The 20,642-nt window shown below is 37.7% G+C and overlaps 2 protein-coding genes and 1 long non-coding RNA gene across 4 annotated transcripts; all 3 read right to left on the reverse strand.

The window, feature by feature from the left end:
- Nucleotides 1–3,892: 3,892 nt before the first annotated feature.
- On the reverse strand, nt 3,893–6,202 carry LOC113315904. Of its 2 annotated transcripts, XR_003342977.1 has the most exons (5): nt 6,017–6,202; nt 5,768–5,805; nt 5,534–5,601; nt 5,067–5,192; nt 3,893–4,184 (listed from the first exon to the last, which is right to left on the reverse strand). It is a non-coding gene; the product is annotated as an uncharacterized LOC113315904 (long non-coding RNA). The 2 variants fall into 2 exon arrangements; XR_003342976.1 differs by lacking the exon at nt 5,768–5,805.
- A 2,940-nt stretch (nt 6,203–9,142) lies between these two features.
- On the reverse strand, nt 9,143–9,784 carry LOC113316291 (natterin-3-like). The gene has a single exon (XM_026564502.1). It carries the CDS (start codon nt 9,782–9,784, stop codon nt 9,143–9,145), a length of 642 nt encoding a protein of 213 aa, XP_026420287.1.
- A 20-nt stretch (nt 9,785–9,804) lies between these two features.
- LOC113316292 lies at nt 9,805–10,725 on the reverse strand. Its single transcript, XM_026564503.1, has one exon. The coding sequence runs from the start codon at nt 10,723–10,725 to the stop codon at nt 9,805–9,807; it is 921 nt and encodes a 306-aa protein (XP_026420288.1).
- Between the last annotated feature and the right edge of the window lie 9,917 nt (nt 10,726–20,642).

A 20,642-nucleotide genomic window follows, 5' to 3' on the forward strand; every position in this document is an offset into this window, starting at 1 on the left:
ATTTGGATCTTAGGATTAAATGAACCTCCAACCCCAAGATATGGAGTTGAAGATAGTGAATCTTATGTTTGGGTCAATGATCTTATGCTTCATGAAAGCAGGTAATGGAATGATGTTCTAATAAGGTATCTTTTCGATGCTCAAACAGCTGACGGGATCCTAGGTATGAGAATACCCAATTCTGCTGATGATAAACTCATATGGAAGTTAACCAATAATGGCTCCTTCACTTTGAAATCAGCTTATAACAAGTTACATGAACTGTGTCAAAGAAATTTACAATATTCTACAACTATTCAAGATACTGAAGTTAAGTGGAAGGATTTTTGGAGCATCCAAACTTGGCCAAGAATAAAACACTTTTTATGGAAGTGTCTCACTGACATTCTGCCTACAAAAGTGATATTGTCAAGGAACTGCCACTACATCAACAGACAATGTCCATTGTGCAATCATCATGATGAAACACTAATGCATTTTTTGTTCCATTGCATTGTTTCCAAGGATGTTTGGCTACTAATCCCTGGAGGCTCTCTGCTGTTAACGGGAAGGTACAATAATGTTGCTGAGATGTTCGAAAGCTGGATAAAGCAGAGACAACAACAAAACTCACCTAATAGTTGGTTTCAGATATTCCTGGTGGTTGGATGGACTATTTGGAATTCAAGATGTGAAGTGAATTTTCAAAACCTGAAGATTCAACCACAAACTGTTGCGAAAAAGGCTTTAAGTTTCTCACCTTATATAGAGAATATGTATTGCAGATCTCACAGAGAGAATAACCCAGTTCAACCTACACTTTCCATAGAAAAATTCTGGCAGTCCCCTATTTCCCCTTCCTAAAAGTGAACTGTGATGCTTCATTTGATATAAGTAATGGTTTTACAGGCATTGTTTTAATATTACGTGATTGTGAAGGAAAATGGAGGGGAGGCGTCTCAAAGTGCTATGCAGGAATAAGAAGCTCGGAGCAGGCGGAGTGCTTAGCTTTCTTTGAAGCCGTTAGCTGGTGTAGGGAAATGCAGCTTACACATATCATAGTTGAGACAGATCTCAAAGGAATCGAAAGCTACGTTAATAAAGATGCAACAACAATTGCTTGGGGAAGTGAAACACTCCTAACGGATGTAATTGATAAACTTAGTTATTTTGTTAATTGGGAATGTAGTTTCATCCCGAGGAAATGTAATAAATCTGCTGACATTCTTGCTAAGTATAGCAGAAAGCATAGAGTCTCTAGAGTTTGGTTAGATTATCCTCCTGATTTTATTGAGTCGCAGTTATTGTTAGACGTTTCTTCTTCAAGTTAATAATAATCTCTTATTTGCATCAAAAAAATAATAATAAATAAATTGGAAAGACTTTTGATTGAGAAGCGATAAATCCTTTATCCACCGTCGAACTGTCTGAGATGTAAATCAAACTGATTAGCCTAAATAACTTCAGTAGAATGTCAAAGATACAATAATTTGACCAAGAAAACTTCCTACCCGCCTTTGTGCCGAGTTGCCGCCAAAACTCTAGTTCACCCAATCAGGTTTGGGTTGGAGTGAAGGAATAAATCTTGTAAAAGGAATACGCGGAGTTAAAAATCGATTGATAGTTCTCAGGAAACTGAAAGAAATTCAAATAATTGGACAAAATAAATGAGTAAATGTTTCATAATTACCTTTCGAAGAATTATTTTCGCGCACAACGTGCCCGCTTGAAACAACTTGCCTTGGTGCTCGTGCTCGTCTGGTCTTAAAGCTTGGATGGTTTGTTCTACCAGAGACAGTCGTTCCTTGATGGACAATACGTGTTGGCGCATGAGTGGTGTTTGGTCTTCGGTGCTGGTTGGCCCCCCGTTTCACGCGGCGACAAAAAAACCGACTACCTCTTCAACTGAGTCGCCTGTGGGAAAGACTCGTTTGGTCCCTGTGCTTATGTGTCGAAAAGTTATCGACTATTGCCCCTTAAAATAGTGAACATGTTAAATCATCCTAGCATATGTGAAGGGAGGGACTCCTTCCCGTGGCTATGCAGGCAGCATGATCGTGAAAGGGGGAACTCCTCCCTGTAGCCCTGCACGCCCTGGGCAGGGATAAAGTGGGTATGCTATTTTAATGTCCGGGAATACGTAAACCCTACTAAAATGGTGTGACCACCCATGTTCCACCAGCGGCATGGAAGGTGCCAAGGATTTACTACTGTCTCCGACAGATTGCCCAGGCAGGTGACCGACATAGAAACTTAACCATATTTCGGAAATAAGATCTTTACGAGATATTATCTCTGCCCTACCTGGTACTCGCTACTGGAAAAAAGGGATTTGGTTATTGTTTGGTTATTGGTCTCAGTATGCAGGCGATAAGAGAATTAATTGTGAAGTAATCGTTAAACATCAAAATGGTTAAGACCTTTAATTAATCTATTCAGTATGATAATGGCCAAGTTGAAGCACAGAATCAACAAATTTATATTATTAAAATCTTAGGAAAGCTACTTCTGGTGAATACTTTGGTATTTCAACAAAGCTATTAATATGCTACCCAAGCTAGCAATGTTGCGGCAGTGGATGCTAAAGCTCTAGTGAATATAACCAATCGAGTTTTTCGGTACCCCGATGAACAAAGCAGATTACATGTCACTGAATACTTCGTACACCCTGAGATTATAAATACTAGTGTTGTACCCGTGCGTTGCACGGGATTAAGTTCATCAGACATGTTACACTCGTTACAGTTGCGTACGACAAATGTGGTTCCCTACTTGGTAGTCTTTTAACCATTTTCTGCTGAAAAGTTTTGAGAGAGAGGAAGCAATAAAACGTGCCAGCCAGCTTTAGCTTATATCCCAAAATAGGTGTATTTTTCTTTCTCATATTGTCCTTAACTTTTTGGAAGTATTCTGCATTTCCAGTTTCACCATCATTTAGATCCTCCATCTCATTCATATATAACCTTCTGGACATATTTTCTCCGTTAGACACATGTAGTTCATCCATAAAAATGACACTTGGTAGAAATTTTTTTTAATAGAATTGGACCAAAGCTAGCCTTCACTACCTTCATTACAAGTGATACTTAACGGTCTATGAATCTGGAAAATTATAACAACCGAAAGTGGTTGCTAATCATGTTGGTGGTATCAGAGGTTGCACCATATATCTTGTTGGAGTAATAGACTCAACAGTTCCCTTCGAAAGCTTAGCTAGATGTTCCCATGGCTATAAATTAAAAATAAATAAATTGTCATATCGAACACGGCTATAAAATTAGGTGTGCGGCTCGCGATGTTCCCATGCAAGTAATCAATATCGTAAAGCAAGTGGCCTTAAAGAGGCATCATATAACAGAATCCATATTATTGAGATGAGATAGACGAAATGGAGTTGGTAATGTCCTAATTCCATTAGAAGATCATTAAGTAAATACGAAATAACTATCTAACAACTTGTTAGATCTTAAATTAAGGTGGTGTCTGACACTTTGATATAAGATGATCAACCCTGCTCCGCAGGACATATCCAAAATTAGCCATTGATGTTCATGACTTTTGAGCCCAACAAATTTTCAACCCCCTATTTTTTGTGCATTTATTCAGAAAACATGGTAACACCCAAGCGCTAGCACAATAATCTTAAAGCTAGAAATGAAATTTTGCAGGTTGATCCGTTGATTCATTATTTTGAGTCTAGAGCATAGAAGCAATATCTTAATTTGCAGATGAAGAAATATAAATGAAAATTCAAGGAAATATATTCTGGTCGAATAAAAAGTAGTTTCGATCTTTACTTTTACGATACATTACTGGCAGCAATTTCCAGGGAATACTAATTCAAATATTGTGCGCCTTCGGCGCAAGGGACTTTAGGATTTGTCCGTGCTTTTGGCACGTTCCAATTTTTCGGCCAGTGAAATATTCTAGATAGTGTTTAATATTAATTTACAATTGAGCAGACGGAAGAACAGGCCGAGATGTGTATGATTTGGAACTTCCAGTAAACATGAGTTTTCAGAATGGTTTCGCCAAATGGAAAGTTTTAGCGTGCGTCACTAACCTTGTTCGCTATTCCTTCATCGTCTACCCCAATCCCATGAACTGCAACCCATTCTTGGGCAAGCTTCGCTAAAGGTGTTAGAGGCATAAACGTAGACCCGTATGGTATTATCATCTACAGTCTCCAAGACATGAGAAGGAATCTACAGTATAGTTCAATAAACAGAAACATGCCAGTGGTAACCATTTATCACTGTTCCTAGGTGCCTAGTCCTTTTATAGCAGGTACAAACATGCCCTGGAGAACACTCCATAAGCAAATCAAACATGGAAAAGGTAAAGAAATTAAAAGCAAGAACCGTCAATAACTATGACTCTAGCTACAAATTAATTACCTAATAAAGATCGGTAAAAAGCAGGTCCACTGACCAAAAATCTCAAGTTGGCTGTTGCTGGACTCAACCTTTTGTTGGCGCAAGGGACTTTAGGATTTGGCCACGCTTTTGGCACGTTCAAATCTTTCTAGATAGTGTTCAGTATTAATTTACAGTTGAGCACAGGGAAGAACAGGCAGAGATGAGTACGATTTGAGAATTTCCAGTAAACATGAGTCTTCTAAATGGTTTCGCCAAATGAAAAGTTTCCTTTCTCCAAGTAGAAAAAAAATATAGAATCCCAGCAGTCACAAAAATTAGGCGCTAATGGTCACGATGACAACATAACGCGCTGCTGCATTTCGTGATCCCACCTGACATACCTTACACAAATGCTTGAATTATAGTGGAAGAAGTAGTTGTGCCAGATTGCTCAATCATGAAAGAATATTGGTGTTCAACTATGGTATCAGTTTGGTTATCAGGTTTTGGTATACTCTAAACAAATCGAAGCGTCCCATGGCCCTTAGTTTTGATTGGCATGAAACTATATTAAGCTACTAACTGAAGCATAGATAAAGTGAAGCATAATTGCATAAAAGAAGTGGTAAGTTATAAAAGAAGTGGTAAATTATAATTAAGAAATTAAGCAACAATAGTAACTATAAAAAAACATCATATGAAAATAGAAGAACGCAAGAAATGGATCACCTTAGCTATACAGCCTCACAGCTAACTCCAGTAAGCTTCTCCCCACCAATTCCACCACCAATCTCAGCGTCTTTTATATAAATATTTACATTCATAATGGCACAGTCGCTTCCATGTGGGCTGCATCTGAACACAACATGCGTGCAATAAATTTATATGCCTAGTAGTGAAGGTCGTAGAGTATAATATAGAGTAACAACAACTAAATCAATTTGACCAATATAGATTATTGTTTACGTACTGAAAGATTCGGTTAGTTCCAGAACCTCCACATACTATTTAAGTTTGGTTAAGTTTTGCTTAGGATATCGAATATGGTATGAGTTCGGATCACCAATACAGTGCAATCTTTGTTCATGAAGACAAAAAAAAATATTGCATGGTCACCATAAGTTGGTGAACCGCCATTGATATTTTATCAACAATTTATGAAGAACAAAGTACAAAGAGAGTTCATAAAATCTTACCAAGGTTAAATCTATTGAATTTGGTTGCAGTACTACCATTTTCTGCTACTAACGGATTCGTTGACTTTCTGTAACAACAAACATCGTTACTGAGTCTAAATATTGTTGATCCAACTCTATCAATGGTTACTGACTCTAAATATTGTTATCGACTCAAAATGGAAAGAAAATCAAAAACGGAGTGAGATAAATCAAAAATCAAGAGGATAATCAACATCATGAACCCGAACCTACATAGAGATAAATTTACCATAGAGCACAATCAGCTGCCACTGCAAAAATATGCAAAGAAGGTGGAGAGAAAATAAAAACACGCGATTGGACTGAATCTAAAAGTAACTGTGAATAAAAGAAAGAGAGCAGAGATGCGACAGAAGAACAAATATGAATTAGGGTTTTAAATATCTCGTTGTGTATGTGTGGTGTGTATGTGTATTAGGAAGGGTTCGGTATTCATCACCGAAAAGATTTCAAACCACTTACAGAGATTCATCACCGATAAGATTTCAAACCTCTTACAGAGATATCCCACTGAATATGAAAGACAGGGAAAAGTGAGATAAGGAACCGATTTGAATCCACCCATTTGAATCTACACCGATTTGAATCTGCAACTTTCAAAAACAAAGTTAGAGATCCATTTGATATAGAGGATGCGGTGGAAGAGAAACTCAGAAGTTAGGGTTGGGTTTGCAAAGAAGGGTTTGAAGTCCGTCAATACCATTTCGTGTGCGGCCGAAAAAACTGAAAATACTCGATTCTTATTGGTAGGGGGCCAGGAGCTCTAGAATTCAAGCTTTTGGCCTAACTTTCAACGTGAGGCCAGCATTTTCCACTCAAATTATATATAAAATGTGAGAACCGAACCCACCACACTTGGACGTTCCCATTTTGTTGGGTTTGCCCCCTAACAAAACCCCTGCAATGGGCTTATACGTGTGTCACAAGACTCGAAAGGGAAGTTCAATTTACATCCTTACCCTCAACCAAGTTAACCAGCCCTCACCAACGGAAAGGTGATATATGTCATATAACCACCCTGCTGAAAGTAGAAACCCTATTTCATAATCTTTTTATTCCGTCTGCTCTCTTCTTCTTCCGCCGATATTATTCACCAAAATGGGGAACTTTAATATGCTTCCATACGAGATCCTGTTAGAAATCTTACATCGGGTACCAGCTGAATCTATTTTACAATGCAAATGTGTGTCTAAACCATGAAGAAATCTTGTTCGACATCCATCCTTCTCGAAAATGCACTTGAATCATCTCAATGCTCATGATTCTGGTAAGTTAGGTTTCATATTCTATACAATAGGGGATGAACCAAAATTTTATTACACTGAGTATGATGAGAATTTAAACCGATTTAGTGGAAGAACAAGGATTAATCTAAAACCCCCTATAAATAATTCAATTCTGGCTTCATGCAATGGTTTAGTTTGCTTCGGTTTAGTTGGCTTCCGTGGAAGATTTCATACCGGGTATATTTGTATCTGTAATCCGATTACCGGAGAACGTATTGTCCTCCCACAGGTTGGAGATGCAAGAAACATTCTAACTGGATTTGGTTTTGGTCACTGTGCTTCAACCAATGAGTACAAGGTTGTCACCATTAGATGGGGAAATGTTCTTGTATAAACTCTTGGTAGCTAAACTGGTTGGAGATATGTTGAAAACATGGACCGTGATATAATACCTGGTAGAAAAATTGGTGAGTTTGTGAATGGAGCTATTCACTGGGTGGACCAGAAAGGAACTATTTTTGCGTTTGATTTGGCTGATGAAGAGTTCCACGCACTTCCTTCACCACCTTGTTCGCTAAAAGCTGGTAATCCCCCTTATGTTGCTAGACTCGGAGATTTTTTATGTGCAATTTATGAGAATGGTGTCAGCAGCAACACCACTATCAAGAGAAGCATCTTCTGCTTCAGCAATGGCTTGAAATTGAGCCATATTTTCCCACAAACCTTCCATAAATCCATGGCGATCCTTCTCAGCTGAAATCATGTTTCTCCTCATCCTAATGACCCTCATAAATCTCCTGCAGTGCAAACTTGTCAATCAACACGAGGGCTTGTTCAAGACGGGTCTCACGTCCATAAGCAAACTTATAGAGGCTTGTTTCTGGCACTGGTTGTGGTTCCCTAAGAATGTCCTCCAAGGTCAGCTCTCGAGTGTAAAACGCTAGGTGTCCGAAGTCCATATCTACATAAAAAAACAGAAATCAAGTTAACAATCGGTACACAACCAAACATATGTAATCCGATTCTCAACAATAAAACACACAGGAATGTCAAACGCAAACAATCGATTTATGTGATACATATATAAACACCGATTGTGGAATGGAATCTGAAGAAACAATCTTAATCGGTAAATTAACAAGCACATAAAACCCGATTATGTGGATAACATAGTTTAAATTTTTTTTTATCCAGAATCGGACTATTATAAAGCACTTATAAACCGATTGTGGTGATGTATTTTCACATTTCGTTTCTAAACCTAGAATCGGTTGATGTTAATCATCACATAAACCGATTACTCTGCATGCTCTTCATGGTCGAAGAACAAAACCCAGAATCAATTTATTCGATATGTCAACATATACCGATTCTTGGTGTAATAAGAGATTTTGATGGACGGAAATTGAAGATTTAAACATGTAAATCAATGAAGAAATGCGAATCATAGAATGGGTTGATTGAGATTTACCTTTTTCTTGGTTGGATCGAAGATCAAGAAAAAATTTTGATTAGGGTTTTGAGAATTTGGAAAGATTATGATGAAAATAGAAAGTTTTTGGGTTTAGGTTTTTTTGTTTTTGGATTTACTGAAAATGGAAAGATTATTATTTATATGAGATTGTTTTAGAAATTAATGTGGGAGTAAATTAGGATTTTTGAGAAGTTTGATAGCCCATAGCAATTTGGTGGAGTGGGAAGGGAAATTTGATAGGTCCCAGTCAAATGGGGTAGGCCCCAATTTAGCAAGAGAATATAACCTATATGATATGCAACTTAAAAATAAAAAAAAATTCAACTAAAGCATGGTTCCTATGAACATCATGAATAGATAAACATTATGAATAGTGAAATGAACATCAAAAATCCTAAACCATTATGTCCCTATTTTTGTCTATTTTTCTTTGTGTTATCAGTTTCTCTCTTTAATTTGAAAAGAACCACAAAGAAATTCATAACACCCGGATTCATACTCTATTTTTACAACACTACCACGCAGAATATATCAAAATCTGAATGGTGAACTTTTGTGGCATATAGTCATAGTGAGTCCCCATTTTGCATGGAGTGGAGCAAGAACATTACGAGACAGGCACTATGTTCTCACATCCGCATCTCTGATACAGAATTTTTAATTTTCTCTTATAACAAATCTTAGTATTAATCATCAACTTCCAAAATTACAAACAAACATGGATTGTGCGATCTTGAACAGAAAATTAAATAAACGAGGCACACCACAAGTTAACCAACGGAAATACAAACACACCACAAACAACAGCGGGAAATACAAGTAAATGAACAAGCCAATTAAGATCATCGCCAATAAGCCAATCATCGCCATCACCACCACCGACGAGCTTTACTGGAGTGGAAGATTGACAACCTCGTATTTATAGCCATAGCCATTGTGGCCAGTAAAAACCCCGTCGTTCTTTTCGTAAACTTTTGGACTCCCATTTTTCAATACGTCATGCTGAGTGTATGCGAAGGGTATGTCGTACGAAACACGTGTCGCCATCAGACTTCCCTTCACTCTAGTCATTGGTGGCACAGTAATAGTTTTCACGGACCCCACTTCTTGGGTTTCTGTATGCGTTTCTCCCCAACTCTGAGATCCGGTAATGTCAGCAGAAATTTCAATCGCACCCGATGAAACGCCTGGAACACCAGCAGTACAAGTCATCTTGATACCCACTTTCATCGTGACACTGTTACTCCAATTAGTTGTATTGGTCACTGTAGTTTTGAGATTTAATGATGACGTTAAGGGACTTTGAGTATAGTTGCTTGAATCATCAGTGATAAGTGCAAGAATTTTCTCATTGTAAAGCCTTGCATCCGTAAGGTGATATCTGACATTATTAATTTTCCTTGACATGACGGGCTCCTCAATCTCCATGGAGCTCCACTGGTCCGGATACTTTTCAAGAGTGGCCAGGCAGCTCGTCTTCTCTTCAGTCGTGAATCTGTTGCAGAACTTGCCGTTCTTCAAACTTCGCATGATGATGCGGTTTCCATCAACTATCGTGGGTAAAAATACGGGTTTGTGTCATGGAATGTGGTGGCAGCCTCCTTTAACAATACCCAAATACTAGTATCCACATCAGTCCAATACTTGCCATGGTAAACACCCTTCAGGCGGATGCCTCCGTCCCGACTTGGAGACACCTCGTAGTCAAAGAATGAGGAATTATCGGCTTTGCGATTGTAGTCCATATAACCGTCTCCGCCGTAGGACTCAAGATGGTTTCCGTTGTCTCCCTTGATCCTGATAAGGTCGGGCAACATAACCACAGATTCCCAGTCAATGAAGGTGTACCTTTCACAGCTGTCGCCTGAAGCACTTAAATACAAGGCACCATAATAATGGTCGCCACCATAAAACCTCCTGACATAGTAGCCGGTGTTGACGTGGCGGAGCTTAACGACGCGGTTATTGTTGGAATACTCGAAAATAGGCTTGAAGAGCGTGCAATATGGATCGGACTGATTCTCCTCAGGTTTGATGGCCATGGCAGTGACCCATCTGTAGGACGTACCGGAATTTGCCCAGTACTTGTTATTACGCAAACACCTGATATGGACGAGGCCAGTTACAGTGGTAGCTTGCACCACTTCGAACCTTGTCTCGAGCCCGAAACTGTAATCTCCATGGAACCGGATGGCATTAGGTACCCATGGATTTTCTTTCTCGAAGTGCAAGTATAAATTGTCTATGTTCGATTGGATTATGACCGACTTGGGGAGTGTATTTGCGATGATGGCATGCGCATCTTCATCATTTTCACTCAAAGGAACTCCTACTTGATCATCTCCTTCATCAACAAGAGGAAACCGACTTTCTGATGGTACCTTCTGCACATTCTCTTGAGTAGTAGTATCATTAAGAGATAAAGAAGTAATAGTGGTAGGAGTTTCTGTTGCTGCTGGAGGTGCTTCCATTTCTCTCTGAATCGTAGTTTCTTTCTTTCTTCCTTGCTTTTTTTGTCTTTTTCTTTTTTTCTCTGTGTTTTTGTTTCTTGGTTGTGTGTTTTTCTGCATATAAATCATGTGGTATTTATAAGCCTCATTAGCAATTTGTGCTTTGGTTCTGTCAAGCGATTTGTTTTTCGCAACAAACCGAAATCACTCCGATTCAATCCTTTCCTTCGATGTATCGCTTTTGCTTTAAGAATTTACTTTTTTTTTCCTCTTTATGGAAAGATATAAAGTGGATTGTTCATCGAAGACTATATGAAGCCAAGTATTATTTCTCAGAACATGAAATCAAACCCTTTCTTTGGTTACAATTATTCATCTGAAGTTCAGATTCTGAACTAAGTCCAACCTAGGCAATACTTCATGTATATTCAATAGATAATTTACACGTATTCGGCATTCATAGTACTACAACCAGGTTTGGAAGGATTACCGCATCGCTAATATGTGCGTGATAAAAATTAAAATATAATATGGAAAGGCCACTCCACTTGTAGGTAATTGATTTGAGTTGGATGCGGTAGACTTTAACATAGGTAAGCCCGTACCTGTATGCGTGCAGTGGCGAAGGAAGGATCTTTTGTTCGGTGGTGCATTATGGATATGAAATGTGGAAATAAAACTCGTACCTTACCAGCCTTGTTCTTTTTGGAAGGGGGTAAAATTTTACTGATGGATCGCCTTGGATCCGTGTTCCGATATGATCTACAGACACACAGCTCAGATAACATTTGGAGGTCTGATAAAGATGACAATAAATGGTCAGTACCAATACCAAACATGAACAGCTTTGTTTCGTTTAAAGCACTTGGAGAAAAAAATGTAGAGACATTCACAGAAGATGATGACTAATGAAATCTCCATGCTCAAATTTTCATGGTTGATAGATTTAAATCTTCCCCAATAGCCTATGATAGTGCAATAGCCTCATACTTTTTTTTTTTGAAGGAAGCCATTTCTTTATTTATATATAACAGATCAATTACCTTTCATAGTACATGAGAAAAGGTAAGATACATTGAGGAGAGGATCATGTATAGACCAACTCCTAATTAAATAGTTATCATAGGCATATTTACATAAGACATGTGCAGTATTATTTGCACTTCTAGGAAGACTGACACATAGTGTTTCTGAACTTAAAAAGCTTCCTTTTGCCCTGATTATCTCCATCCTGATATGTTTTATGACATTATCAGTAGGTCCGTTTATAGCTTCAGCAACACCTTTGGCATCTCCTTCGACAATAATCTGTTTAGGGATGGCCATGGGGCGGGTACGCCAATCCCAGTCACTGTCCCGTTCGTAAAAAATTTACCCATACCCGCCCTGTTATCCACAAAAATATTGAGACGGGCGGGGGGGTTTTTCATGGATTACCCGTAACACGGTGTTAATAATAAATTTATTATAACCAAAAAAATATGAATCAAACAAAATAAAACATAAGAGAGTGCATTCTAAAATTAAATCAGAAGGCATCGGAAAGGGAACAAAAAAAGCTTAAGAAACTTAGGAGTTTTTCTATTTTTTCGGGTCTCATTCGAGCGGCGACCAGGTAACCATGTTCATTATCGGGATCCGCACGGGGAGGGTAAAGAAAAGGGGCGGATCACAACAAAGAAGCGAAACTGTGAGTATACAACAACGATCAAGAATATAAAATGAAAGAAAGCTCCACTAAGTGGTAGAAGAAAAATGCAATACAAATTCTTACATAAAAGTCTAAACCCTCATAATATGAAAGCTTCGGGACGGATATGGGGCAGGGACCTTGAATCCCGTCCCCACCCCATCCCGTAGCTTAGGTTTCGAGTATTACTCATACCCGACCCCATCCCCAATTGTACAGGTAAAACCCTACAAACGGAGCGGGTACCCACAGAAATGGGTTTGGGTGGGGCAAATAGACATCCCTAAATCTGTTGAGCACTCAAATCTCTTTCCAAGATTATCCCCATGTTATGCGCCTTAACTTCCGTTCAAACTATAGGCTTTTTCCATATTATTCTTGGCAATGGCTAAATCCAACCCACGCAAAGAGTAAATACAACCCTCTCAATCTATCATGAACCTTGTTTAGGTGGGTAGACAAGACTTTCCTTCATCCTTCATCGTCTTCCCCATCCTCACCCCTTCATCGTCTTCCCCATCCGCACCCGACAATTAATGTTGAACCATTAATTAATTTCAAGAACAAATCCTATAACATGAAACTTCCTCATTGTACATTCAAAAATCAAAGATTACAGTGTTATTTTTATTAAGATTGAATGAAAAAATTACTGCAATATCTTCAAATTGTAGTATTTCAAAAATCATATATGATAAAAACATTTTAGACAAAATAACTGCAAATACTATCAAGCTTTAGATCCTTAATTTTTGTCCAATAAATTCAACGGCTTAAGAAAATCATGTACTGTTTTAACTATTCGATGATAAAACCAATTGATTTCCTCTTCCGTTAGTGTTCTCTTCGTTGGAGTAAACTTTTACTCCAACAAAATATTTGTTTTGGCTCGATCTATGGAACTTCCTTTGAACTCCAACGAAGATGATGAGTATGTTTCGTTTACCTACATGAATAAGGTTCACACCATTTTAAAAGGGTTGTAATTAACATTAGTGTGGGTTGTATTTAGTCACTCCCTTATTCTTGTGTGTACCTTTGATTTTCAATTTTACTTTAGTTTGTGTTTTTTCAACCCTTGTCTAATTAGGATTCAGCCAGTTACGCTTAATTCAGTCATATTTGAACATGCTTGGTTTTGTTAAACTTCTGTTGATTGGTAGACCTAGGCATTACAAGATTGAGTGATATATCTGTACTGTTAGAGTGTTAGTGTATCCACATATGATGACTCATGTTTTTTAAACACCTTGCTCGTATATGTTTTTTAACCACTTGGCATATAACATGTCAAACCCTTTTTTTTTAATTAAATGAAAGGTTTGAAACATTGGGGGAGGTTAATGCCATATATAGGTGTAAAATAAATTGGAAAGAGAGGGGAGTGGTGGAATTCAAACCATGGTGAACCAGTGTGGATCCGTTATTATTGGTTTAAACAATCTCATAGCTTGTGTGACCAATGCTATATTATAGATCATGATGATACAATCTGTGAAGAAGTAGCTGAGTTGTTATGTGAAAGGGAAATGTCAGTTGAAGAATATGAGAAACATTAGAAATCCAAGGAAAATTCGGGAGAGAAAGGGAAAAATATTGAAGATGAGTCGCCGAGGAATGTTCAGGAAGGGGAGAATATGATAAAAGCAGAAGAAAAAAGAATGACTAAAAGAGCAAGAAATCAGCCTGAACAAGATAATGGCTTAAATCCTTCCATTCAAGGTCCAGTTCTTGCTAGTCATGGTGGAGCTATGGGTTGATATTGTCAACAATACACATACTGAAACAATGGATGGGGTCGAAAATGAGAAAGTGATATGCCATATACTGACACAAGGAAGAATCCCATGCCTAATCCAGAGTACCATGCAACTGAGGTAATTAATTACACGCACTTAAAATTATATCTTGTAATTACTTTTATAGTCATTCTTGCTTGCGTAAATCTGCCTGTTTTTTCTGCAATATTATTAGGTTTGATTTAACCTATAATTATTATCATCATATTAGCTTTTTACGTTTTGATTCTGAAAATATGAGGCTCATTCCTTGGAATTGTCAGGGTTTTGTTGATAAAAAACCTAGAGATCATCTTAAGAACCTTATTTCTAGGTATAATCCCGATGTCATCTTCATATGTGAAGCAAAAATAGGAGAAGCTAAAATGTTAAATTAGTCAAGCCTTATAACTTCCCTAATCATAAACTAATTTCCTAAAGAGGTTTAGCTGGAGGTATTATTTTGTTATGGAAGGATGGTTTTACCTTTAATATTATCAACTGGGATTCTTGGATTGTTAATTGTTCAGTGCAGGATTATCCATCTAAGCCAACATGGATACTCACATGTATGTATGGGTCTCCTTACCTGAACAACAAAAGAAAAGCAGTGGCGGTATATCAGAGATTTAAGTACATCAATTCAACAACCATGGGTTACAATTGGTTATTTGAATCTTATATTTCAAAGTGAGGATAGAGTTTCTTCTTACAACATGAGAAGAATTACTTCGCATACTTCTCGTTCATATACTTCTTCTTCAAGAGATGCACCTTGCATCAATTTAATTCGAGAAGCTGGTTTGCATGATATGAGATACACTGGAAAATCTTTTACTTGGACTACTAATGTGCATGGTACGGGAATTCGAAGATCCAGACTTGATAGAGCTCTCACCAATGCTGATTGGGACCTCTCTTAATTATCCTGATGCAAAACTAATACATCTTCCTCAACTTGGTTCGGATCATTGTCCCATCATGCTTGATTCCTCTCAGAATGAAGGTGACAAAAAGCGTAATTGAAAATACTTCCAATGTTATGAAAGGGATGAATCTCTAAAGCCTGAAATTGAAACAACTTGGAATCATCAAATTAATGGTTCAGATGCTTATAAGCTGTCACAAAAACTTATTATCACTAGAAGATACGTCTCTAAGTGGAATAGGGAGCATTTTGGAAACATTCAAAGTAATATATTTATTTTACACCAACAAATGGAAGCCATTCAAGAGGAGAGTCCTAACAGTTCAACCACAAGTCAAGTGAAATCTCTGGAGAATCAGATAGAACATTGGCACCAAATACAAAACGAATTCTGGGGCCAAAAGTCTAGAGATGAATACTATCTGGAGATGGATAGAAATACAAAACACCATCATGCTAGGGAAAATAAAAGAAGATCAAGGAACAACATCATGGATCTAAAGGATGATGAAGGAAACTGGTGCACAACTAGAATGGGTGCACAACTAGAATGGAGAGGGAAACTTTACTGATTGAGCATTATGGTAAACTGCATACTACTTGCTCCCAAGTAATGAATGATAACATCTTACAGTGAATTCCACAAGCCATCACAACTGCTGATAACAGTGAGCTAATGCGTATTCCTGATGGTGCTGAAATCTACAAAGTTCTAAAGGGAATGAAATCATGGAAAGCCCCTGTACCAGATGGATTTCCTCCAGGTTTCTTCAAATCCCATTGGGACATTGTGGGTGGTGATGTTATAAATATGGTACAACAATTCTTTCGTACAGGGTTTCTGTTAAAGAGTTTAAACGCCACAATTATTTCTTTGATCCCCAAAACAAAAAACAAGCAATTCTCATCATATTTACGTCCAATTGCTTTATGCAACACCTCATACAAGATAATCTCCAAAATTATGTCATCTCGTATGAATAAGGTAATGGAAAAAATAATATCACCTCTTCAAGCAGCGTATGTGCAAGGAAGACAGATTTCCGATAACATCCACCTTGTCCAAGAGATAATGCATACAATGAAAGATAAATATGAAGAAGACAATTATCTTTCTCTTAAACTCGATATGTCAAAAGCCTTCAACATGCTAGAATGGTCCTTTCTGCAAGATGTGATGATCCAAATGGGTTTTTGTGCTGAGTCGTGTAATCTTGTTATGCAGTGTATTACTACAACAAAGATTTCAATACTTCTGAATGGATCCCCATGTGCTGCATATAAACCAACAAGGGGAGTTAGGCAAGGTGATCCCCTTTCACCTTACCTGTTTATCATAGTAGTGGAAGCGTTTTCTAGACAACTCTTTCAAGCAGAACAACAACAACTCATACAAGGAATTAAAATCGCTCCTTCAGCTCCTTCCATTTCACATATTGTTTTCGCGGATGATTGTTTATTATTCATGAAAGCTGATGATAGACACATTTTTGTGTCTTATATAATCTCAATTGTATATATTATTAGTGCTTGATTTTATATTTATTATGGCTTTTTATGTCCCTGTAGGTATTTTTGGAGAAATAAGCTTTTGCGGCGAAATTGGCTAAAAAAATGGTTTTTGCGCTCGTGGGAGAAAATTACTATACGGACTCTCACTTTGGATAAGGGGTAACCTAATTACTAAGGGGTGACCCATTTCCAGGCATCTGCTAAAAGGAGACCAGCACAGGATAGGGGGAGGTCACTTTCTTCTCAAATTCAAATGAAATTTTGGCGGGAAAAATATCCAGCAAAGAACCAAACTTTGGGTTGTATTTCGAAGGTGTTTTAGAGAGATTCAATCGCTGAAATTTGTTGGGCTGGACGTGATTGAGCATAACAGGCTTGGTATATGCACTGGAATTGATCAAATTGGGCTGGATAATCCAGAAAAAGGAAACAGAGTTTGAGTTTTGCATGGAAACTTTGTGGAGTTATTTTAGGAATTTCAGAGAGACTAAAGGCATGATATTGTTTCCTAAGATGAGATTCTATCTAAGGAAGAGTTTCGGATGATTTGGAAGTCTTAGAAACGCATAAGGAAGTTGGCAGAGAAGATTATTGCCGTGGCTTGCACGAAAATAAAAAGAGAGAATTAATCGCTATTTTTAGGTTTCTGAGCAGTATAAAAGGTGTGTTCGAGTCCCAGGGAAGGTTACAATACAGAGCTGAATTGATCAAGTTGCAGGAAAACCCGAGTTTCTGCTGCTGCTGCTGCTGAAGAACAAACGTTGTAAATAAGAACATCGTCTCAAATTTGTAACGCTGCTACAATAACTTATTTGTAACAGTCGTACATCGTTTTGCAACGCCATTACACCGTTGCAAACAATCAATTTTATAGTTTTTCATTATTTTAATCAACTTTTGGGCTATGAACAAATATTTTGAGCAAGTGATTAATATGAGGAGCTAAACCCCATTGCTGAGGCGACGGAGGAAGCCATTTTTCCAATTATTATGTGGTAAATTCTATTTAATTTAATTTTTGTAATTCTTTTATGATTATTTGCACTGAACTGAAATCGAATATATGATTCTGATTAAGTGGTTGTGTTCTCAATTGATGGGTCATGCTTAGGTTAAGTCTTTTGATGGTCCATGCTTTTGATTTACAACTATTGTTTTGAGAATCTACTTGTCTAGGCAAAAATATTAGAATCACTTTAAACGTAAAGAGTTGCATAAATATTGACTAGATTAAATCACATAAAAATTGGAGATTGGTGGAATCCTGAGTCTCAGTGCTTTTTATAATCTCGAATACAATTTCTTTTTAAGTTTTATATTTTAATTTGAGTCTATATAATCCGAGTTGAACGAACTTTACTACCACTTAAAAACTACATCCGCTGACCTTCATAATGTGAGCAATGTATTGAAAATGATTGAATATTTTGGAGCGGCATCTGGACAGTTGGTGAATTTCAACAAATCCAATGTGCATTTCAGTATTCATGTTCCTCAAAGATTCTGTAGGATGCTGACAAGAAGACTGAAGGTACCAAGAATGAAAACGGATGAAAGGTATTTGGGTATTCCTCTCATCATTGGTAACAAAAAGAAAGGGAGTTTTCGCAATTAGTAGACAGAGTTACTAGGAGGCTCAATTCTTGGGATAGCAAAACTATGTCTCAATGCGGAAAATCTTTAATTATCAAACATGTAACCAACACGATACCAGCATATTCTATAAGTTGCTTTCAAATTCCAGTTGACATTCTCAACACGATTGAAGATGCACAGAGAAGATTTTGGTGGGGTTTTGAAGAAAAAAGAGGTACTTACGTAACCTCTTGGAAAAACTTAGAGCGGCACAAGAATTGGGGAGGGCAAGGTTTTAGGAATCTGAAAATTCTAAACCAAGCTCTCTAAGTTCGTGCAGCTTGGAGAATCTGCATAAGCCCTGATACACACTGGGGTAAAGCTATTCAAGCTAAGTACTTCCCGCATACAAGTCTAATTCACTCTACAATCAAGATGAATTGTTCATGGGCTTGGAAAGGCATTCAAAAACAAATTACTTTTATTAAACAACATAGCCACTGGAGGTTAGGGAAAGGTAACAAGATCAAAATATGGTTGGATATTTGGATCTTAGGATTAAATGAACCTCCAACCCCAAGATATGGAGTTGAAGATAGTGAATCTTATGTTTGGGTCAATGATCTTATGCTTCATGAAAGCAGGTAATGGAATGATGTTCTAATAAGGTATCTTTTCGATGCTCAAACAGCTGACGGGATCCTAGGTATGAGAATACCCAATTCTGCTGATGATAAACTCATATGGAAGTTAACCAATAATGGCTCCTTCACTTTGAAATCAGCTTATAACAAGTTACATGAACTGTGTCAAAGAAATTTACAATATTCTACAACTATTCAAGATACTGAAGTTAAGTGGAAGGATTTTTGGAGCATCCAAACTTGGCCAAGAATAAAACACTTTTTATGGAAGTGTCTCACTGACATTCTGCCTACAAAAGTGATATTGTCAAGGAACTGCCACTACATCAACAGACAATGTCCATTGTGCAATCATCATGATGAAACACTAATGCATTTTTTGTTCCATTGCATTGTTTCCAAGGATGTTTGGCTACTAATCCCTGGAGGCTCTCTGCTGTTAACGGGAAGGTACAATAATGTTGCTGAGATGTTCGAAAGCTGGATAAAGCAGAGACAACAACAAAACTCACCTAATAGTTGGTTTCAGATATTCCTGGTGGTTGGATGGACTATTTGGAATTCAAGATGTGAAGTGAATTTTCAAAACCTGAAGATTCAACCACAAACTGTTGCGAAAAAGGCTTTAAGTTTCTCACCTTATATAGAGAATATGTATTGCAGATCTCACAGAGAGAATAACCCAGTTCAACCTACACTTTCCATAGAAAAATTCTGGCAGTCCCCTATTTCCCCTTCCTAAAAGTGAACTGTGATGCTTCATTTGATATAAGTAATGGTTTTACAGGCATTGTTTTAATATTACGTGATTGTGAAGGAAAATGGAGGGGAGGCGTCTCAAAGTGCTATGCAGGAATAAGAAGCTCGGAGCAGGCGGAGTGCTTAGCTTTCTTTGAAGCCGTTAGCTGGTGTAGGGAAATGCAGCTTACACATATCATAGTTGAGACAGATCTCAAAGGAATCGAAAGCTACGTTAATAAAGATGCAACAACAATTGCTTGGGGAAGTGAAACACTCCTAACGGATGTAATTGATAAACTTAGTTATTTTGTTAATTGGGAATGTAGTTTCATCCCGAGGAAATGTAATAAATCTGCTGACATTCTGCTAAGTATAGCAGAAAGCATAGAGTCTCTAGAGTTTGGTTAGATTATCCTCCTGATTTTATTGAGTCGCAGTTATTGTTAGACGTTTCTTCTTCAAGTTAATAATAATCTCTTATTTGCATCAAAAAAATAATAATAAATAAATTGGAAAGACTTTTGATTGAGAAGCGATAAATCCTTTATCCACCGTCGAACTGTCTGAGATGTAAATCAAACTGATTAGCCTAAATAACTTCAGTAGAATGTCAAAGATACAATAATTTGACCAAGAAAACTTCCTACCCGCCTTTGTGCCGAGTTGCCGCCAAAACTCTAGTTCACCCAATCAGGTTTGGGTTGGAGTGAAGGAATAAATCTTGTAAAAGGAATACGCGGAGTTAAAAATCGATTGATAGTTCTCAGGAAACTGAAAGAAATTCAAATAATTGGACAAAATAAATGAGTAAATGTTTCGTAATTACCTTTCGAAGAATTATTTTCGCGCACAACGTGCCCGCTTGAAACAACTTGCCTTGGTGCTCGTGCTCGTCTGGTCTTAAAGCTTGGATGGTTTGTTCTACCAGAGACAGTCGTTCCTTGATGGACAATACGTGTTGGCGCATGAGTGGTGTTTGGTCTTCGGTGCTGGTTGGCCCCCCGTTTCACGCGGCGACAAAAAAACCGACTACCTCTTCAACTGAGTCGCCTGTGGGAAAGACTCGTTTG

The sequence above is a fragment of the Papaver somniferum genome, chromosome 10 (genome assembly GCF_003573695.1).
Source record: "Papaver somniferum cultivar HN1 chromosome 10, ASM357369v1, whole genome shotgun sequence".
NCBI classification, from domain to species: Eukaryota; Viridiplantae; Streptophyta; class Magnoliopsida; order Ranunculales; family Papaveraceae; genus Papaver; species Papaver somniferum.

Bases quoted from the DNA above. Each gene is read 5' to 3' on its own strand.
- LOC113316291 (XM_026564502.1), bottom strand. From the start codon at position 9,784: ATGCGAAGTTTGAAGAACGGCAAGTTCTGCAACAGATTCACGACTGAA.
- LOC113316292 (XM_026564503.1), bottom strand. From the start codon at position 10,725: ATGGAAGCACCTCCAGCAGCAACAGAAACTCCTACCACTATTACTTCT.